At 43.5% G+C, this 20,304-nt stretch overlaps 1 protein-coding gene across 2 annotated transcripts in view; it reads left to right on the top strand.

Moving 5' to 3' along the window:
* Nucleotides 1-20,304, top strand: part of PSD3 (pleckstrin and Sec7 domain containing 3) — a 119,122-nt gene that overhangs the window by 12,878 nt on the left and 85,940 nt on the right. For both annotated transcript variants that reach the window (XM_058865130.1, XM_058865129.1), the window contains exons 2-4: nt 2,797-2,905; nt 15,751-16,819; nt 18,264-18,644. In XM_058865130.1, coding sequence (XP_058721113.1) covers nt 2,902-2,905; nt 15,751-16,819; nt 18,264-18,644 — 1,454 coding nt within the window. In that variant the 5' untranslated portion in view covers nt 2,797-2,901. The remainder of the gene's footprint in view (nt 1-2,796; nt 2,906-15,750; nt 16,820-18,263; nt 18,645-20,304) is intronic.

Below are 20,304 nucleotides of genomic sequence, written 5' to 3'. Positions count from 1 at the left end.
CAATTATGAAATGAGCTGACCTGGATGCAGATTTCTTTGCCCTTGAGCTGAGAAAGAAGGCTTAAGCAGGAGTTTTATATCCCTTTCAATCTTGTGCATATTTAATCTTTGTTAAAGCAGCTTGAAAGCACCATGCATGTTTGTCCAGCCCATTTCTGGGCTCCTGGTTTTATGGCATTTTGACTTCTGCAAGGCTTGGGTGACTGGTAGATCAAAAGAAGGAAAGAAGAGCACATGTCTCTTGATTTGGATATTGCTAAAGCAATAGTCTTAAAAACTAGCTCTGACCTTAGAGCATCCTCATTCTTTCCTGCTCTTGCATTCTTTTTTCATATTTCTTCTTTGAATGAAATATGATAAACTTAGCCTTAAACCTGGATCCGGACTTTCTTTATACATTCTTTTAGTGCTCTGACAGCCTAAATAGATGTTAAATACAGCTGTTCCCATACACAAGCCAGTATCTGTAATCCTCATCAACAGTGTTGAGCACTCCTGAAAATCAAGTTACCCCTTTCAGATGCAAAGACTAAGATCTTGCAGCCTCTGTTTAGGCACATAACTTTGATAAATGATGCCCTATACACTGAAGCCCTGTTTGTAATTTGACAGTTTATTTATGTCTGTTACTGGATGATGCAGAGGGTGCTGTGAGCTGGAGTTTTCTTCTTTGCTTTACAATAAGGTACAGGCAAATAGAGATCCTTGGAACGTGTGTTTGCTGGCAGGGATGCACAGTGCAGCAGATGTCTGTGAAATCTCAAAGAGCAAGGCTGAGGGCTGAAGAAACTGTGTCCCAGAGGGGTATACATCAGAAATTCCTTACTGCTCAGGAACTGGACTGTTGTGTTAATTTTATTTTCCATTTCATTTATCTATCACTGGGATTTGGCACCAGCTAGTTGTTAGCCATCCCATCCCTTCACATCCATCTGAGTAGGGTGAATTTTTGTCTGGCTCTGTAAGCTACTCCTGTCTAAGCAGTTGCAGACAAAGCCTTCTCCTGTGTAGTCTGGCTCCAGCTATTCCTTTTCTAGCCCTTCCTGCCTTCCTGCCAGTGAATGAATGCAGCCCTGTAAAGGCAGGACAGACATGGAGATTTCTTCCAAGCCCATTTTGTCATGCTTGTGATAGTCATCTTCGTGCTAGAAAGCCCTTTATCTGTTCCATCACGTCTTTACCAAAGGATTGGGTAGGCTGGTGTTAGCATGTGCATCAATGTATTGGAAGCCCTAGGGCTGAGTAGCTGAAATAGTGAATGGTAAATAAATTAGTCCAAGACCCCTGTTTAAGATCTTCTGTTGACTTAGGGCAGAGTGGTGTTGGACTAAATCTTGTAGAACTGGCACAGTGCAGAAAGATAGGAGAAGAAATGGGTGTAAAAGGCCGGGAGAACCTGGAGCAAAATCATTCTAGGGCATGGGGCAAGATAGCTATTCGTCAATATGCTCTTGGAAGAAAACGTAATTTTTGGACAGATGGCCTAGTAGGAATATATGGATTTGTGATTCCATCCATCTCTGATTAAAGAACTGTTACTATGTGTTCCTGTGAATTATGTGTCCCTTGTACTTGGAATTTCTGGTTGTATCCAACGCTCATCCTGAGGTATTTGATAGAAATGCATAAAAGTTACTGTTGTCCTGGGGAACAGAATGTTCCATTTAACTTTGTTTTTTAAAGAGTGTTTTTGTAAGCTAATGCTCTCACCAGTGTAAACTGCCGTGGCTTGCTATGCCACAACAATTGACTGCCTCATATGAATATAAAGTTTACTGAAGAATTTATAAAGTTAGTGATTTATATTATCTGTAACTTCAAACAGAAGAATTACGGTCTCCATCTTGCCCAGCTGGGAGGAAACTTAATGCTGACTCTAGCTAGTTTTTGCACTACAGTTTATTGCTGGTATGTGCTTTATCTCAGAGATTTGTTTTGTCCCTACCTGTTCAGAAAAGTATTTTGATCTTAGTCTTGTAATCTTCCTCTCTTCTGAGAAACTGGACCTTTAGTCTGTCAAAGTGGTTCTTACAAGAAGGGAGCAGTGGGAAGGTGCTGGTGGCACCAAGCCTGGGTAGACCAGTTGCTCAATTCATCTGTCCATCCATCCCTCCAGGTGTTCCCCTGCTCACTGGGCTCACCAACCTGTGTCCCCTCCCTGCCTCCTGGCCAGATAAGCAGGTTTGACGTGTGTGGTATGGTTGTAAAACGAAGTTGGGCTCTTGTCCTGACCTAGACAGTGGTGGTCATGCATGGGCTGCCCAACAGGGACCTTTAGACACTACTCCTACATGTTTGCATACGTTATCCTTCTTCCCTTTTCTTTAATCATCCTTGTTGTAATCCTTGTTCCTCACTTTCTTTACCCCACTCTCTTTTCAAAGAGAGTGCTCCATTTATGGTTTTCCTGTGGGTCCTAATTTTATGACATACATACTCAAATTTGCTATTTCTATATACAATTCCCTGGATATTTTTAACCCTAACTGGTATTATTGAGATAGCTGGCCAGTGCTGCTGGCCTTTCAGTGGGGGAGCTGGCTAAAGAGTGGGTAAAGAGTGGTTGGGTGGTCTAACTTCTCTGTTAGGTCTTTGTTTTTAATACTGAAATTCTTGAGTTCAATGACAGAGAGGTGAACTCTTCAGGTGGGCTGAGTTGGCCCATGTCTCCTCTGGATGATTTTGGTGGTGACAGAGAGAAATGAATACTTCAAAAATGCTGCCTGAAGGGATTTCATGTTCCTTCTGCTGTTTTTTCACTAAAAGGTAGATAAGCTTTGTTTATTTTGACTCTAGGCAGAAGCACTTGTGCGGGATAATGACATATCAACTCATGCCCAGAATGTTGCCAAGGCCAAATATGAATTTTTATTTGGCTTGGAAGAAGAGAAGCCTTCAGGAATGGGTAAGTGCTATTTATTACTATTGTGTCAAAAAAAAAAAAAAATCTCTTAAACCACTCGGGAAAGTTTTGCAGAAGCTGCTCCTTTAATGATCCCATGAGGGCTCACTCACTGTGCTATGCTGCCCTTCACAAGGACCATAGGATCCTGCTGGTGTGGCCCCAGAAAATGACATTGGTTCCTCATCTTAAACTCCTGCCACGATGTGACAGCAGGGTCTCATGTGCTGGGGACACATTGGTGGAGGAAGTCCCTGCACTTCTCTGCAATGGAGTTGTTCAGCCATGAGTTCTGCAATTGCACATGCTGAAACATAGCCATTTCTGCCTGGAGGTCCTTCCAGAAATGTGCTTTGTGGTCTTTCTACAGGTAGAGTAAGTAAGATTTTAATTTAGATACATGAGGTGGTACCTGAACTGCTCTGCCGGCTGTAGTCAGTAATTCCAGAAGTCCAGGTGCATTATCTAATGTTATGCCTAAGGATCTGTCTTGTTTCTGTTGTCTTCTTGTAAATACATGGCATTTTCTACCTTTTATAAGAGCCCAAGCTTAGAAGAAAATAAATGTAGTTATTTGTTATATGTAGCTATTCCTCTTGCCTTGTCAAAATTATCAACAAGCCCAGCCCTCTTCGAGAAAGCATTTCCTCAGGCTGTTCTCTTTGCACCTTGATCCTTTCTAATTGCAAAGTTTCTGGAATGTCACTTAATTAAAGAAGACTCCCTTCTTGCCAGAAAAGGGCAGCACTTTGTTCAGAAGCAAACTCATAGGCCACTCAACTTCAGTAAGAAGAGAAAAAAACCCAAAACCAAAAAAAAACCCAACCAACCGAAAAAAAAAAAAAGCCAACAAAACAAACAAACAAAAAGAAGAAGCAGAATTTGAGTTTCTTCCTGGATTTTTTAAAGTTTGGTCATCTACTTGGGAAGTCTGAATTGCAAAGTGGAAAAAGTCCAGATTTCCAAAAAGAGAAGAAACACTTGAAAAGCCCCAAACCAAAAGGACCTCATTTAGGAATTTTAAAAACTCTTCCAAACTGCTGCAAAATGTGTATCAGTTTATTACATGATTCATGATGACCTAATTTCTTGCTTGGAAAGACACAGTGTGAGAGCACTGTCAGCAGGCATTGGTACAAATCCAGAGATTGGTATTAAATAAAGGATGCTGTGTCTAATAAGTCCAAGTGAATCTATTGTTATTACCATCCAAAACAATTATCAAATATGACGGGTATTCCAAGCTAAGCACTGAGTTCTGAAATAAAAAGTGGCAAAGAGTAAGCCAGATATATTGACTTATGTGCCTAATTCTCTGTATTTTTCCTGTGCTGCTTCTTGCCTTGTTTCTGGATCTCCTCCTGTTCTTTTATTAATGAGAAACTACCATGAGGGGCTAGCAGTTAGCAAAATGGGAGTGATTTCAAGGGACCCTCACAGGAGGGTTTGTGAATATTTAACAGTGGTTAATGCACAACGTTTGTGAATTGTATCCAAAAATTGGGTGACATTGTGCCTACCCAGACTGGCCTCATGCAGTCACAGACAAATGCATCCTAGTCTTCCTCCTTCTCTTCCAAGTTGTTTGACTGCCATGGAAAAATGAGAATGGTTCTTCCCCTTCCAGTTTTTCTTCAGGTGGGCAGGTTTTAACTGCTTATTTACTGGAGGTGAATGAGGACAGGGTGACTGAGGGGACAGTAGTATGAACTCAGGGCTTTTGTGCACCAAATCATGGTATTTTTTGGATTTGATATATGTCAAATATGTCATGACATATGCTTTTGGGAGAAGCAGCTATGCTTGAAAATCTTTCTGTTCTTCTCTGTGTTAAATGGGAAAGGAGAAAACACCACTAGAAATCCAAATATGCTACTTTCTGAAGTTTCCTTTAAAAGAAAGAAGACATGCTTTTTAGGGGTCAAAGTATGAAATATTTCAAGCAAATGAGTGACAGGGGCAGGGCCAGGAGAAATGCTGGTATTTAAACTTGGTCAAGAAAACAACTTGTCACTGTGGGCAGTTAGGCTGAACTTTAATTTGTGTAACCTGAAGCAGTTGACCCATGCCATGGCTGGCCTCAGAAACAGAACGCAGCATGTAAGCTGCTGAACAGCTTAATTACTACTGCCTTCTGGTTTATCTTTTCTCTTTCTGCCACAGCCATGTTACTGTAGCCTTGCTGATGCTGCTGAGGATATACATGTCTTGACTGAGTACTAAAACACTTGCATCAGACAAGCCATTTCAAAAAGAAGGACCAATAACTGGGGGTGACTCTGGTAAACACTTCTATTTACCCAGGTGGGAGATGGCAGCTGTTGTTAATAAGCTCCCTTGCTGATTTTTACTTTCCAGGTTGAAGCTGCTGGTCATTTTCAGATCAGAGGGGGGAAAGTAAAAAGTTAGATGGCTTTAGAAGAGGTGTTTCATCAACATTATTTAAATGCTAATAAAGCTGTCACATGTAAAACATTTTCTCTCCTTTGCTGTCTTCAGTCTGGTTTTATCTGGGATATTTGTGATTACTGATGCCCTAATGTGTTCTTGTCTTGGTCCTCTCCTCTCTTGTCCATTGCCCGTTCTCCTGCCCTGGATGTATTACTCTGAGAAGAAGCAGGTCCAAGCCCCTAGGACCCTCCTGTTGTGGAAGGGTTCAAGACCACACATTTCCCTACAGACCCCTCCCACTGGGGGAGCGGGGAGGATGCACCACACTTGTCCACGTGGCCCTGCACAGTCTGGCCACCTTCCTTGGCGAAACCCCAGCCTTCTGCCTTCCAGCAAAAGAAAATGTTTTTTAGGAACTGAATTTAGCTGGGTTGGACAAGACCTCTTCTCAGACTCACTGACATAAAAGGCCGCTTGTTGTATGTGGAAACATACATTCCTCCTCTGGAAACTGCTGTGGAAACAGTGATCTCTATTGAGCAGACTTCTCTTGAGGCTTGGCTGTGCTACAGGTCTGATTTTTATGACTTTGCCGTTAAGACATTTAAATACCAGAAAGGAAAAAAAAAGTCACAGGCACATGACTTAGTCTTAAAAGTGCTTCCTTGGGGGAAAAAAGTGGGGGATACTACAAAATAATTCCTTAAATAAACATGAAGGCCAAATACCCCATAATTCCTGTTATATGAGAAAATAAATCCAAGACTGTTGTTAGGAAAAAAATAGCTTCTTAAGATTAATAAACAGTCTTTTCTCTGATGCTTCTGAGAGGAGAAAGCTTTCATCCCTCTTGTGTACCAGAGGTCTAATCTCATCCTTCATAAAAAGGCCCTGTACAAATACTGCCCGTGTTGCTATGCAGATCTGGTCTTTCCCAACAGCTGCTGGAAGTAGCTTGGTTTTGAATTCCTGGTGAAACAAATAGCTTTTTGGAAAGCCTGTCACTTGCTGTTTTGTGCTCAGTGAGGTGTCATGAGGCAACTGAGCTCATTTAACATCTTGCTTCTGCCAAAAGAGATGGTCCCAGACACATGCTGCCACGGATTGTCTCACGCTGGTTCTTGTGCTCATCTATGTGCTTAGCAAGCTCAAGACAGCAAAAACTGTGTAATAACACAACCCCCTCTCCCCCGCCGCCCCCCCCCCCCCCCCCCCAAAATAAGGCCAAAAGAGCAATTCTGAAAAAAAAAAGGCTTATTTTCTCCTGGCAATGTGTGCTGAATCACCTTTGCAAGGGGTCAAACAATGCCAGATCTGACATGGGAAAGAAAATCAAACATGTACTTTGACCAATCCAACATACCCACTCCTGAACCACAATCATAGGTATGATTGCTTTTGCTTTAGAATTTCTAGAACTTGTTTCAAGAACAAAGGAAGAAGCACAATGTCTGCGATTTTGTAAAAGTAAAGTCTTTTCAGGGTTCTATGCTGGTGATTTAAACAGTTTTAAGAAAATCATCCCAGTATCTTTGTGTAAAATGAGCATCACTGACATACTAGGTTGTCCTTAATCTTCTGCCTCACATACCTACTCGCTGTGTTACTTCAAGGCACATGTGTCCTGCTCTGCTGCATCCTCCTCACATTGCATGGAAGTTGCACCTTCCTGTTCCTCACTGCAGGAACTGCCCTTAGACCACAGGCACTCATTACATTGTTCTAGTGATAGCCCTGACTGCTGACTGCAGTCTTGCCCAGTGCTCCAACGCCATTGTTTTCCATTTTGAGGCACCACCCTTTGCCATATTTTTATCTCTTGCTCTTTCCATCTCCAGGCAATCCTGGAATTCTGGGCTCCCTGGTTTGGTATCTTCCTCTACAGCTGTTTTCCTTAAAAGGTGCAAAGCTGCATTTTTTAAGGGTTGGAGGACTGCCTGATTTTCGCATTAATTTTGCTTAATTACAGTGAAGGATTGGCACATCAGATGTCCTGTAGTGTTTACCAGGAGCACATATAAGGCTGGAATACAGAAAGCTCGGAGCTGTGGTACCCCTCTCCCCCATAATTAAAATTCCATCATCTTCTTGTGCACACTTGACTTTATCAGCTTGTTGTTGTTGTTTCTAGAGTCCAAATGCATTTTCTGATATACAGAAGACTTGCAGGAGCTTTTAAATCATCGTGTGTAATCAGTAGTTTTCTCATAAATATCCCTGATGTTTGGCTTTGCTGATTGGCAATGATGCAAAAAGAAGGTTAACTTTTTTAATTTAAGTCTCCAGAGGTACTGTATTAGAAGGTACTTTTCCAATTCAGTTTGTGCACTACAGGAAGTGATTACCTCTTTGGCACCAGCATGTTATTCACTGGCCATGCTGAATGCTCATCTTTCAAGCTGACACAGAGTAAACCAGGTCATTTTGGATGCTCTGAAGAGCAGCAAGCTCTTACAGCGCTGTCAGAAGAGAGTTGTGCCTATGGAAAAATAAATGCTAGTGCAGGAGGACAGGTTCCATTGTGCTCTGTGTCTTGGCTGGAGAGGTGGAGGGGTCTTGCTATCTCACTTGAGTTTCTGTGTCCCTCTTCCTGGGGCTGGGAGAAGCTGAGGCATGCTCTGGAGCTGTCAGGTGTGGTGTGATGGATGTCTAGGTTTCCAGTCCAGGGGAAAGGAAAACTAAAGGAGGCACAAGGCATTATGCTCAGTCCCTTGCTCCACAGGAGGAAATTGTATGTCTTGTGACCTCTACTTGAAAGCTGGATAGTTCAAGTTATTATAACCTACAGCTGTAGGGAGGAGATTACCACATCCTCAACTTTCTAAACAACAGAGTTGTTTGAAGGCCAAGGGTTGAGTACAAATAATCGTTAAAACATGGGCTGTTTGTTTATTGTTTTTAAAAGGTGCAGAATTAAGCACTCAGAAGTTAGGAAATGCCAGAGTTAAGGCAGTAAATGTCTCCCTTCTGTGCTCTGTTGGCTGAAGCTGAGAGCCCTGCTGATGTGAGCACACAAATATTTGGGGACCTGGTGATGCTGGCAGTCTATCAGCGTCTGGCCACATCAGGTGCTCTGAGCACACATGGCACAGGCTGAATTCAACTGAAGCTGGCAGGACACAGCAGCACATTCCTGGAGGCAGTTAGACCATCCCTTTCCATCAGGGAGACAGAAGATGGGGCATCCAGATCAGCAGGCACAACAGGAGAGGGTCAGAGAGTTGACTTGGCTTATCATGGGCACAGCTCCATTTTTACCTGTCACCATGGCCTCCTCCTCTTGGCCTCAGCTCCATCATCTGGTGAGATCTGCAGCACACCAACACAAACCCTCTATTGTGCTGTAGTCTTTCTTAATTTCTGAAGCTTTCTGAAGGAAATGATGCATGTTAACATGCTGTGGATATGCACATGGAGAAGGCATTTAAGTAAAATTATGTGGGTAGATGCAGATCTGGCCTGGTATTGGACTGAAAAAGTGTAACACAGAGTACAAGCATGTATTTTCCTGTTCACAGTTCACTGCTTTAACAAGTACCTTCTGCATTAGATCCCTGCATCATTTACTTAACTCTGTCCAGCTTCCTGAGGAAGGGAATCTCATTCACTGTGAGAGCCTGCTGAAAAGTTGCCATGCAATGTCCAACTGCACCTTTAGCAACAAGCATTTGAAACCTGGGAGACACACATATTCCTCTGTGTCCTATTTTTGTTTTAGCTGGGTGCATAAGTTGAGATGCGTCTCCTAGGGTGTTTCAAGAACTGCCTGGCAAGACTACTCTTAGCTTGGTTAATTTGTCCCAAACCCTGAAATGTAGTAAAGGATATCCTTTTCTGGTTTCTGGACCTACAAAAATCCAGAGTTTCTGAGATCTGTGCTTAGAAGTGAGGGATTTTTAAAGCCAGTTTTGCTGGCTCAATGCAAGTTTCCAAGGGTTTTGAGAGGATTCTTTAAAAATACAGTATTTTAAACATATAAGATTAATTACAAGTGAATTTAGAAAGGCTGTAAAGTCTTTGTAGATGCTGAAAGGGTCAAAGCAGCTGTGAGTTGTCACTGCTTTGGAAGTTTGTTCTTCAGGTGATGGCTCTTACAGAGCTTTTAAAGTAATTATTGCTAATTGCTGTGTGTATCTACACTTAGAAAATCACCTGTTACCTGCTTCCTTTCTAAATCACAGCAGTAGAAAAATAGAAAATTTCAGATTCTTTTTGAATCTGTTTTTTACATTTTGGGTTTTAGACTTCTCCAAACATAAGTCTTGAGATTCTCACAGCCATGTCATTCCAGAGTGTGGGACTTTAAAGAAGAAAAGTGCATTAAATATTCTAAGACCCACTTGCACTTTTACGTCAGGATAAAGAGTCGTTAGGTACTCCCTTTGTACTCCCTCCTGTTCCTGCTCATGCTAGCAGCTGTTCCACTCTACCATTTTGCTTTCCAGGGTAATGACTCTTGGGACTGAGCTATCTCACTGACCATCTGTGGCCCATACAGCAATTTGTAGTGGATAATCCCTCACACTAAATCCTCTCAGCACGTGCTGCATGTTAGTTTTGGACTTTGTCCTGTTTTGAGCTCGCTATAGGCCTGGGAGTGACTGCAGCAAGGTGCTATCCTTCTTGCAACCAGGGGAAAGGTATTGGGGCTCTTTGAAGGACATTTAATTCAGTGCAGTTGGCGTTATGCAAGTGGTCCCAAACCCTGTTTACCACTGGGAATTAGTTAAAATCTTTGGGGAAAAATATGCAGCCAAGTCACAGCATTGCATTCATGAAGCTTTCCATCAGGAATAGGGTTAAAACTTGTGCAGTTGTAAAAAAAATCCACACAAACAGTCAAAGAGGCAGAAAGTGACCTATGTATTTTACATGGTTTCTAAATTGTCATTGCTTTCTAAACACACAGAATTTACATTCTTATCCTAGTGGCTTTTCTCACTCTGTTATCCTAAACAACTCGGCATCATCACATCACTATCAGACTCCAGCACTGGGATTTGGCTAGCAGAAAGATTCAAGACAGATTTACCTAGCATATGGGCATGGCTGTCCTGTGGCAGATTGAAGTTTTATCTAGCACAGCCTCTGGTAGCCCAAACCCCTCCAGAATTTAGGGAACTATGCAAGAGCAGTGGTGAGCAGTACCTTTCTGAGAATATCTTCCAGTGTGCAGCAAGCTGTGGGTGTATGATTTCCTGAGCAACACACTGCCCCTGCATGCTTGCAGGGGGATTATTTTTTTCCTTGAACAAATTAGTTTATTCCTGGGTAACCCTGAACCACTGGCTGTCACACCACTGTCTACCTGTTCCAGCATGGTGACTGCAAAGAGCAGGAAGCCTGTGCATGCTCTTGGGCTCTGTGCCAAACCTCCCAGTGACCACAGCAGGGAGTCCCTCTGGTTGTCTCATTTTGGAGTGAGGGATCTCAGCCAAGATGGTCAATTTTTCTGCAAGGGCCCTGCCATACCTCTGTCCCCCTCTGTCTTCCCTGCATGTTTGCTAAGGCACAAAGGCATTTCACCAGGATTTACTTCTAGGCAACTCTCCCCAACCTCTTCCTTCTGTTTCCCTCTCACTTTCACTCAGCTTCCCCATTTCCACCAACTAGTTGTTTTTACATAGTGACACTGTAACATTTGATAGGATGAAAATCTGGCTCTGCTTCTCCTTTTTGGAGTAAGCAAACTGCCCAAAAGCCTGGAGTGTCTGCAAGCTGCAGAAAATCCTGAGCCCAGTCCAGTGTGGATGTTTGCAGTACAGTTACAAAAGCCCTGTGTTTGCATTATGTTAATCCCCTGGGTTTGGCTATGCTGGCCAGGCAGGACCTATCGCAGCATGGAGAATGACATCATTTGGAAAAAGCCTTGCTGCACAAGGCTGCCAGAGGCTGTGCAGCATCCCTCCCCTTTTATAGGGGACGGCTGCTCCATCTCAGTAGGAGCAGGCTGCTTTATCAATTGGAATAGTTCTAGTGACTGTAGAAGTTATAAGATAATGCAGTGTAGGACAAGGAGATACATGTAACCCTCCTCTTTGGGAGGCTGCAGTAGTGCTATAATACCATAAATCCTGTGATTTGTTCATTAAGCTCAGTCACCTAGAGATTTGTTTCATCTTAATGCATACATTGTTTTTTACTTGCCCTAATTTGCCTTTTACAAATAGTGGCAAGTAATAGCAGGAAAACGTAACTGATATGATGCTGCATGCAAGCTCACCCACGTGCTACTTGTGATCGGCACAAGGAGCTGCAGAGACATAAAATGCAAAATGACTGGGCTGCTTAGTGAATGCTTTCAGCTCACTAATGCTGAAATGCCATAAAGCATCCTGCGTTCCAAAACCAGCACATGACTCTCAGCATCGCCATTCTTCCCGATTCTCCCCTTACGGACGCAGTTACAAAAACGGCAGCTAAGCACAGACGTATCCCTGGCATGCCGTCAGGCAGCCTTGCTGGAGGAAATTTTTTTCCCCCTGCAAGCTGCCAAGGTGGACTCCTTAGCTCCTGCGATAGACTGAATGAGACTGCAGTTCCCCCATCAGTTTCATAATACTCAGAAAGCATCCATTTACATCATTGTGTGCAGTGCAGGGCAGCAGCTGCCAGGAAATTTGAAACTATTTTGATTCCAGTTGACTAGAACAGCAGCAATTGAATTAGCTGGTATCGCTATAGATAAACTGATGATCTGTGCATTTTATTTCTTTGACCAATGGGTAACTGCTGGAGCTACAGTAACCTCTGTGAGTAAGGAGACTGTTCAAGCAAATATATCTAATTTCTCGAGCTATATAATATATATATATAGAAATATATATATATATACTGTATAGAGAGAGACACTCACACCATTCTTTTTTAAAATGTACCTGTAAACAAAATGTCTGTCTATGCTTTTAACTTGTGTTTTGCTTCCTAGAATTTCCTTTTATTATGCTGTAGACAAGTTTGCTTGACATGGAATGGTTATTTACCTATGAAATAGCATATCTATGCCTGATTTAAATCATTAATTCTTTCAACGTCTAGTCATCAGAAAGGCTGCCAAATGCTGTTAGCTTATATTTGCCCGGTCTCAGTTTTCTAGTCACTCACCCCCTTTCTATTTTAGCTTTTTCCCTATCCATTTCTTATTTTCTTTTTTCCTTTCTTTTTTTTTTTTTTTTCATTTGTTGAAAGAAGCCACCTTCAATGCAAAGTAGAAATTTGTGTTACCTGAAAGTGTGTGTCCTTTCTTTGTTTGTTTGGTGATGGGTATTTTTTTTCCCTGCGCATCTTCAGTGCAGTCCTTAAATTTTGTTGTTGTCTTTCTAGCCTTGTTTGTAATGCAGTCATATTGGGGGATGGGGTTGGACAGGATATGCCAGTAGCTGCAGCAAGACATGATGTTGTGGTGGTGGATGGGAATAAGGGAGGAGTTTCCCTTAAAGAGCTCAAGCTCCCCTAAGCTCTTCTACCTGAAATAACTCTGAGGAAAGGGAAAGGCTTTGCAATTTTGGGAGAGAGCGGTGGATTGGTCGTGGTTTACCTCACAAAATAGAGATTTTGGCAGTCATGTGCATGGTGGTACCTAACATAATGGCAACAGAACACTGCTTTGATGTCATATATGATTTTTTTTTTTTTCAATCAGAGAATCAGGCAGTATTCCTGCATGAAGGCAAGAATCCCACTGACTTACATACAGCAGTGGTGGCAGCAGCAGTCCATCCAGAGAAGGGCTGCTGACATCTCACTTCAGAAAAGGCCATACATTTCTACTGTGATAGTGCTACTCTCTTGGCCAGATGGAACACAGCTTGCAGGTGTGGCAGAGGGGTGTATTTGTAAGCACTCTCCCTCCCCTTGGACATCTCTCTGTGCCTGCATATGTGGGTATGTGCTCTGTATGTGTACCTCTTCTGGAATCTGATGGGCTTGCCAGAGTATGAAGTTCAGGAGGAGAAGTAAATCAGAAACTTGCTCAGGATTTCTTTCCACCATCAGCATGTGGCTGTTGGTGGCAGATGGGGATGCGCAGCAGAGCATTTAGCATTCACCACGAGAAATAAGGTCCCCTCTGTTTCCCTCGTGTTGGTTCAGAAGCTAAGATAGCAATTAGCAGAGAAGAGCCTGGCCCCTTGGCAGGATCTGTGTGCAGTGCCTTGTTAGGGCTTGGCCTCCGGAGCACATTGGCTGCCTCCCAGCCCCACAGGAGGCCCGGGCTGACTCTCTGGGCTTCCTTCCAACAAGGCGGGATGTGTGGGTTGGAGTGAGGCACGGGGGGTCCCAGCTCTTGAGGCACTAAGCATTGCTTTTCTCCATGCAGTGCAGCCAGAGAGTGTGGCCCAGGCAGTGGCCTCACCAAGTGTTGTCCCAGTGCTGAGGGCACACACTGAGCACTGCTGTGAGTGGATGTGTCCACCAAGAAGGGCTTATGGTAGCATCTATAGTGACAGGCTCACTATCAGCCCTCTCCTGAAAAATCCCACCTCTGGACCATGCTGAGAGAGCGGCAAGCACTAAAGCTGCTGCATTAGAGAAGACCGGGGTTGCAGGATTAGAAGGCAGCTTGGAGTTGCTTGCTTGGGTTTTGTTCTGGTGCAGGTGTAGGGATGTTGCCACAGAGCATCACTGTCATGTGTGAGTCTGTCCTGGTGGGAGTGTCGTACAGTGGCAACATAGTACCTGTGCCTTGAAAAGTATGAGCTTGAGATGCAGGCAGGTGCTGTGTGGCTGAGTTGTGTGCAAAGAGGACTGTTTGCTGCTTCAGACACTTTGGAAAAGCACTCTGGGTGCTTTTCCACACCTGTGTGTTGGAAACCTTGCCATGAAGATGAGCTGGTGATGCAGTTATGGACAAGGCATCTTTGCTTCTTACAGCTGAGAAAAGGTCCCTGCTTTGTCCAGAACAGCACTGTCCTGAACAGCAACCAAGTTGTCTGGATGAAGCTGATATAATGAAATAATTTTTATTATATAGTGATTAAGTTAATGGCATGGAGATGTTTGGAGAACCCACTGGGGAAGATTCTGAGGCTTGGCATGGTCCAAGACTGTCACTTAGATGCTGCACCACTCTCAGTGCAGCAGTATTTACCCCGTGGCTAGATACACCGGGATATACTGGCAGGTGCAAGCTTCTGCTTACCTCAGCAATCAACTGGCGCATAGGTAGTCATATTAATGCGATTCTGAACTTGTGTCAGATTATCCTCTCTTTCACCTTGAACTCAGCCTATCATTAATCACAGCTACATGGCTTTGGCCTCAGAAGCAGACCCTGGCCAGCCTGCTCGGAGCAGAGGTGGGGATCAGTTTTCAATGCAGCACCTAGAGATGCATCTTGGGACCAAACCATTCAAATGCAAGTTGGTGTCTGGTTTCAGAGCTGTCACCCCTGATAATTTTGAGAGTAGGTGTTTAGGTCTCGACACCCTGTAGGTCGTTTCAAAACACTTTTATACTCCAGGCCAATTTATTTTTATTTTTTTTCTAAAGGAGTGGGACAAATACAGCTGTTGATGGTTGGCTTTTTTGTTGTTGTTTTGGGTTTTTTTCCTTCCAAAATCTCAGTTCCTCCTTGGACTGTGATATAAGGTGGCCAATTATCTGTCATTATGTGATCCCTGAGATCCCTCTGCACAGATGGTTCTCTGTTACCTCGAAACAATTGGAGCCACTGGGTGCTTGGCACTTGGAAAATGAGACCACCCATTTTTGCTCCTGCTTTGTTTCCATCAGTTGAAAAAGCAGCACAAGGAAGGGAGGGGTAACAAGGTTTTTCTGCAGCAGTGTATTTGCTGCAATAGAAACTGAATTGCTTGGTATGCATCCATCATTGCAACATGACCTTCAGCTACCTGAGTTGTTAAAGGAAGAGGGTAGTGCCGGCAGAAAGTTGAATTGCTTATTAATTGCTTTGTAATTTAGCTAATTAGTTTTGTCAAGGCTGTAGAACATAAGGGGTGTGGCTGATTATCTTCCCAGTGTTTCACCTTTACAAGTGCAAATTATCTAAAAACCGAAAACCATCATGTGTGGTATCTTTATTAAGTAAAATCTTCATGTTTGGTGTCTTATTTAAGTAAAACCATCATGTGTGGTGGTCCATGCTGTGGATGGATGTAGACATCTGAATCTCTGCTTTCTTACGCCTATGCGCTTGGCCTGTTGCCTCGGACTGTTCATGTGCCACTTGGACCTTTTCTGAAGTGTAGCAGACATTTCTGGCATTCCTTCCTCTGTAGTGCACACTCCCAAAGTAGGGCTGCCCAAAAACTCCTGTGTAAAATGACCAGCTCTGGATAACTGCAGTGTGAGAGCCTGCAGAAGTAAGTTAACCTGAACATTATTTTCCCTGCAGGGGAGAGCGTTGTTACTTTGTTAGGAGTGGGGTGGGGAGGGAGATGAAGATTTTTGCTTTGTGCATGTGGTAGATAAATCCAGGGTCTCTTTTTTCTTTGCAGGTAGTGGCCGTGGAAGCAGCAGTTTGCCTCCTCAGACCATCATCAATGAATTTCCAGAGTACGGCACTGTAGAGTCAAGCAGGCCAGCGCCAGCGGCTCCATCGACGAGCCAGGCTGAGCCTGTAACTCACAGTCCAGAAAGACGGGACAGTCACCACCACATCAGGCCTGTTCCTCAGTGCACAGCTCCTGCTGATAATTTGAGGCCTAATGCAGAGGCAGTGCAGCTTCACACCCCAGAAGAAGGTCTGCAACCTGTGGGTAATCTTCCAGAGATTATGAAAATCTCTCGGCAGCTAGAAGCAATAAAGGTGCAAGAAAGAGCAAATACTTCTCTCGATTCAGAGACGCCAATGGAAAAAAAGAGTGTTACTGGCAGCCAAAATGTGCAGGCAGCCAGAGAACCAGTTCCAGCAGGCCAAGAAAAACTCTCAGACATGCTTCTTCCATCTGAACGAACAGCTGAGGAAAAAAAGCATTTGATCATAGAGAAAGGTCTGGCTTCAATATGGGCTGGAGAAAAGCAGTCCGAATCCTCACAAGCCATAAGTAATAAAGCAGAGGAGGTCCACACAGCTCAGGAACCAAGCTGTCATAAACAATCTGTGACAAACCTGGAAGTATTCAGCAGAGTGGAGAGGGGGACATGTTTTGAGGAGTTTTCAGAGTACAGTCAAGGCAAAATGCAAACAGGTCTGGAGAGAAGGCTTGCTAAAGAGCCAGCTGTGAGTAAACATGTAGAATTTCAAGGTGTGGAGATCTTATGGCTTCAAAAAGCTGAGGAGCAGAGAAGAAAGAAGCACTCACTGCTGGACTCTGTGTCTGTGGAGAGGAAGGCGTTCCCCAAGACATCCAGCCACCCTGTGTCACCAATGGTCTCCCCAGGCTTGCTTTCCTTGCCAGACAGTGCATGGAATGAGGTCTGTGAAGACCCAAGGCTGGGACCTGCTGCCTCTGGAGCCACTCCTCTAGCACTGCTCGATGAAAGTAGGAAGGATGAAATTTCTGTGAAGGACAGGAAGAACTCTGGTGAGGAGGAGAAGGCTGTACTTGCAAGAGGCCAGGGCAGGTGAGCTGATGCTAAAAGGGGAGCAGGGGTCAGGCAGGGGTTCTTTTGTTTTGGCATGTGGCTTGTGCCTACCTGTTTAGGAGCTAATGAGAAGCAGCAAATATTTCTCTGCTGCCTGTGGTGTCGTGTTTACAGAAGTGGTTCATAGTTGGTGGTTGGCTACTGCCTGAAGTTGGTACTGAAGCTACTTCACACTATCTTACTGAAGTTTGCAGTCCATCTCAGGTTTTGAAACATAAAGATCAGAAGTCTTGCTGTTTGCATGTGATGTCTGTGTGATGAAGCTTCTGTAGCAGGTGTAGTTGGGATCTGGACATGTCATGTAATTAAAATACAGTTGGCATGCAGGCCTGGCCATATGCACCTGGACAGATTTTCTGATTTAATTCAGAGTTCATGCAAGAACAGTGTGAGAACCTTTGAAAGGTTGGATAATAAAGACATTTTATCCAGGGCCATGTAGATCATAAAAGGAAAGACATTTTATCCTGGGCCATGTAGCTCATAGGAGGATAAATGCTACAATATGTGCTTTCTGTATTACCTAGCTAGCTAGCTAGGTATGTTCATATCATTTAGCAGTACATATTACAAGAATGGCTTGCTGTTTTGCATCCTGATTTGCTTGCTTTTCTTTCCTGATGAGCATCTCTTGACAAAACAAAGGGTTCCACTGGTGTGCTCTGAGCAAACCATGCTGACTTTGACATGGAGAGATGTTTGCTACTGAGACAAGATCTCTCCAAGGGAGGCTCTCCTGCCTCTGCACCTCTGGATCTGTGGAGTTTTCCTTTGGGATGGGATTACTTGGGCATGGGATTACTTGTGCTGGCTTCCCTAACCTCTGTCACGTTGAGGAGCCTCACAGTATTTGGTGCAGCAGAGAAGAAAACTCTTGAGGGATGGTACACACCTTGCATCAGCAAGCAGGCTGAGTCTTCTCCCTTCAAATTTGGTTCTCCAGGCTCCATATTTTTAATTACATGGGCTTCCTTTTGCATTTTGGAGTGATTTCCTTCAGCTTTTTGCTGAAGACCCCAGTCCTAGGACTGCAGAGATAGCAAGTTATCCTTCAAGGGCAGAGGTTCACATCTCCAGCATGTGGAGCCTCTGACATGGCACTAGTGCTAAGATAGATGTTTCATATTGTGCTTTTCTCCTTTGCAGGTGAGCAGCCAATACAATCTGTTAGACAATATTAGGCTGTCTCCCAGCCCTCTTCTTTTACCCAGAAAATAGTTTCTTTCTATGTCCCTGGAGAGGAGGATGATGCCACTCATAAAGAGAGGTAGTGCAAGGAGAAGCCAGCATTTTACCTGCAGTGCCCTCTGTTGCATAAAGCTGTGTTGACCTTTTTGCTCAGAAAGGTGGAAGGTGATAAGGGTTGCCAAAAGTCTAGACCTTGCCCCCAAGCTGAAATGAGTTGTTTCTGGTTAATTTTCAGGATGGTGGAGGAGGGGGAAGCAGCCAGAGGAGGATATGAAGATTTCCTTGGGCAGAGGCCCTCTGACGTCTCCACTGATCTGTACAGCTCACAGTTTGAAAACATCCTAGACAATGCATCTTTGTACTACAGTGCGGAATCGCTGGAGACATTGTACTCGGAGCCTGATAGCTACTTCAGCTTTGAGATGCCACTCACTCCCATGATCCAGCAGCGCATGAAGGAGGGTGGACAGTTTTTAGATAGGACATCAGCCTTGGGGCAGACAGATGTCCCTGATAGGGAGGTCAAGGCATGTGGTGAAGGCATCGCCAATGGCTTAAGGGATGCAAGCGAAACACTCTTCAAAGGAGATGTCACAGAAGTCCCTCGTCTGGAAAGGTAAAAGTAGTGAGTGAGCTTTCTATGTGCTTGGAGATTGTTCCCCAATCTCTGTTTACTTCACTGTACTGTCACAGGGTGTAGTTTTGCCTCTTAACACTTCAAATTTTCTACAGAGAATCATTTCCAGGGTGACTGCGGGAGAGAAATGAGCCATCCGAACCTGTCATTCATAAGAAGAGTGCAAGTTTACATTATGAAGGTTTATTAGGCAATGCTGATGTGTTGATAAAAGTCTGTCTGATATTATCACATCTCTGGGACCTGTCTCTGGAGGAGTTAGTTATTGGTTACAAATGAACCTTGTTCAGTTCCAGTTCCTACCTGGATTTACTGGCAGCAACTTTAGGAGCAGTAACACTTTGTGTACACAAATGAGTTGTCCAAATGCAGTTTGTGATCTGGATGTTGAAGACGTGTCTCTGGGCATAGTGTTTCCTCTCTTGAGGCCAGTGGGAGTTTGGGACATAACTTCTGCTGGGATGAGATTTTGCTTCCACCACATTCACAGCTACTTCTTTCATTTGTGCACTTACTTCCTAAAAGAGGAGTGCGCATTGCAAAAAATGTTAGAAATTTCTGTTTAGGTAAAAGGGGAGGGGAGAAAATATATTAAAAGAAAGAGTCATTTGAGAAGCAGGAACTAGGTTGAGTGGTTGGAAAGTACTGTACAATTGTATGAAATCACTCTATGTGCAACTTTTCTTATAGTGTGCAGTCAAAAAGAGAAGGGACAGTGAAAAGTAGCTACAAAGTAGGAGACTGAGTTAAAAGCAGAGTGGTGAAGGTGGAACTCACCTGCAGAGTGGTGAAGGACCTTGTGAGGGACAAAGATGCCTCTGGTCTTCATCCTCCAGAGACAGGATGTTGTCTTAGAGTCCAAAGACTATTCCTTTAGATGGGATTAATCTAGTTCAAGCTTTCCAGGGAGTAAGGGTGGGAGATCTTTTATCTGTTTTATTTCTTTTATGTTAAAATGAAATAAGTCCTTTTGAGCAGAAGTAGTTTTGCTAACTATGGATTAAGGTACAGTCTGCTCTTAAAATAAAAGGATAAGGACCTTAGAGTTTAAAGTATTTTTCCTTCAATCATAGAGTGAAAAAGGTCCTTCTGTGTTTAAATCTTGTGCATGCATTGTGCCTGCCAATAGGCAATAAGTGACTGCTAATTTGCAATAACCTGTATGGAGCCAGAACCTGATTGAGGTCAGTCCTGAGACTTGGAGCTACTTACTTATAGCAAAACCAAAGACTGACATAAAACTGGACAGGGGAGAACAAGCAGTACATTCAGATCCTGATTCTGTTACTCCATAGTTGCAGCATCTAGTATCTAAAATATACTGTCAAGTAAGGCCCACATTGGCTCATCAAGACAAAAATTATCACAAAGACAAGGTGTGTTTAGATGAGTCACATCAGATGCCTGCCTAATGTGGATTTCAGTTGGATTTAATTTTAGTTTAGATTTGCAGCCATACTCATAAATCAGCAGTAGATGTTTAAATACTTTTTCCTCAATTAAAAAAAAAAAAAATAAAGAAAAGGAAAAAAAAGTGTTCCTGGCTTTTTAGGGACAAGCTTCAAGGGCTCACCTAAGGTAGGTGCCAGTAGAGAATGTCACTGCAGCAGGATGACTAGCCACGAGTATGCCCAACAGA

The sequence above is a fragment of the Poecile atricapillus genome, chromosome Z (genome assembly GCF_030490865.1).
Source record: "Poecile atricapillus isolate bPoeAtr1 chromosome Z, bPoeAtr1.hap1, whole genome shotgun sequence".
NCBI classification, from domain to species: Eukaryota; Metazoa; Chordata; class Aves; order Passeriformes; family Paridae; genus Poecile; species Poecile atricapillus.
The sequence above is the reverse complement of the archived record's forward strand: the minus strand, read 5'-3'. Positions and strand labels throughout refer to the sequence as shown.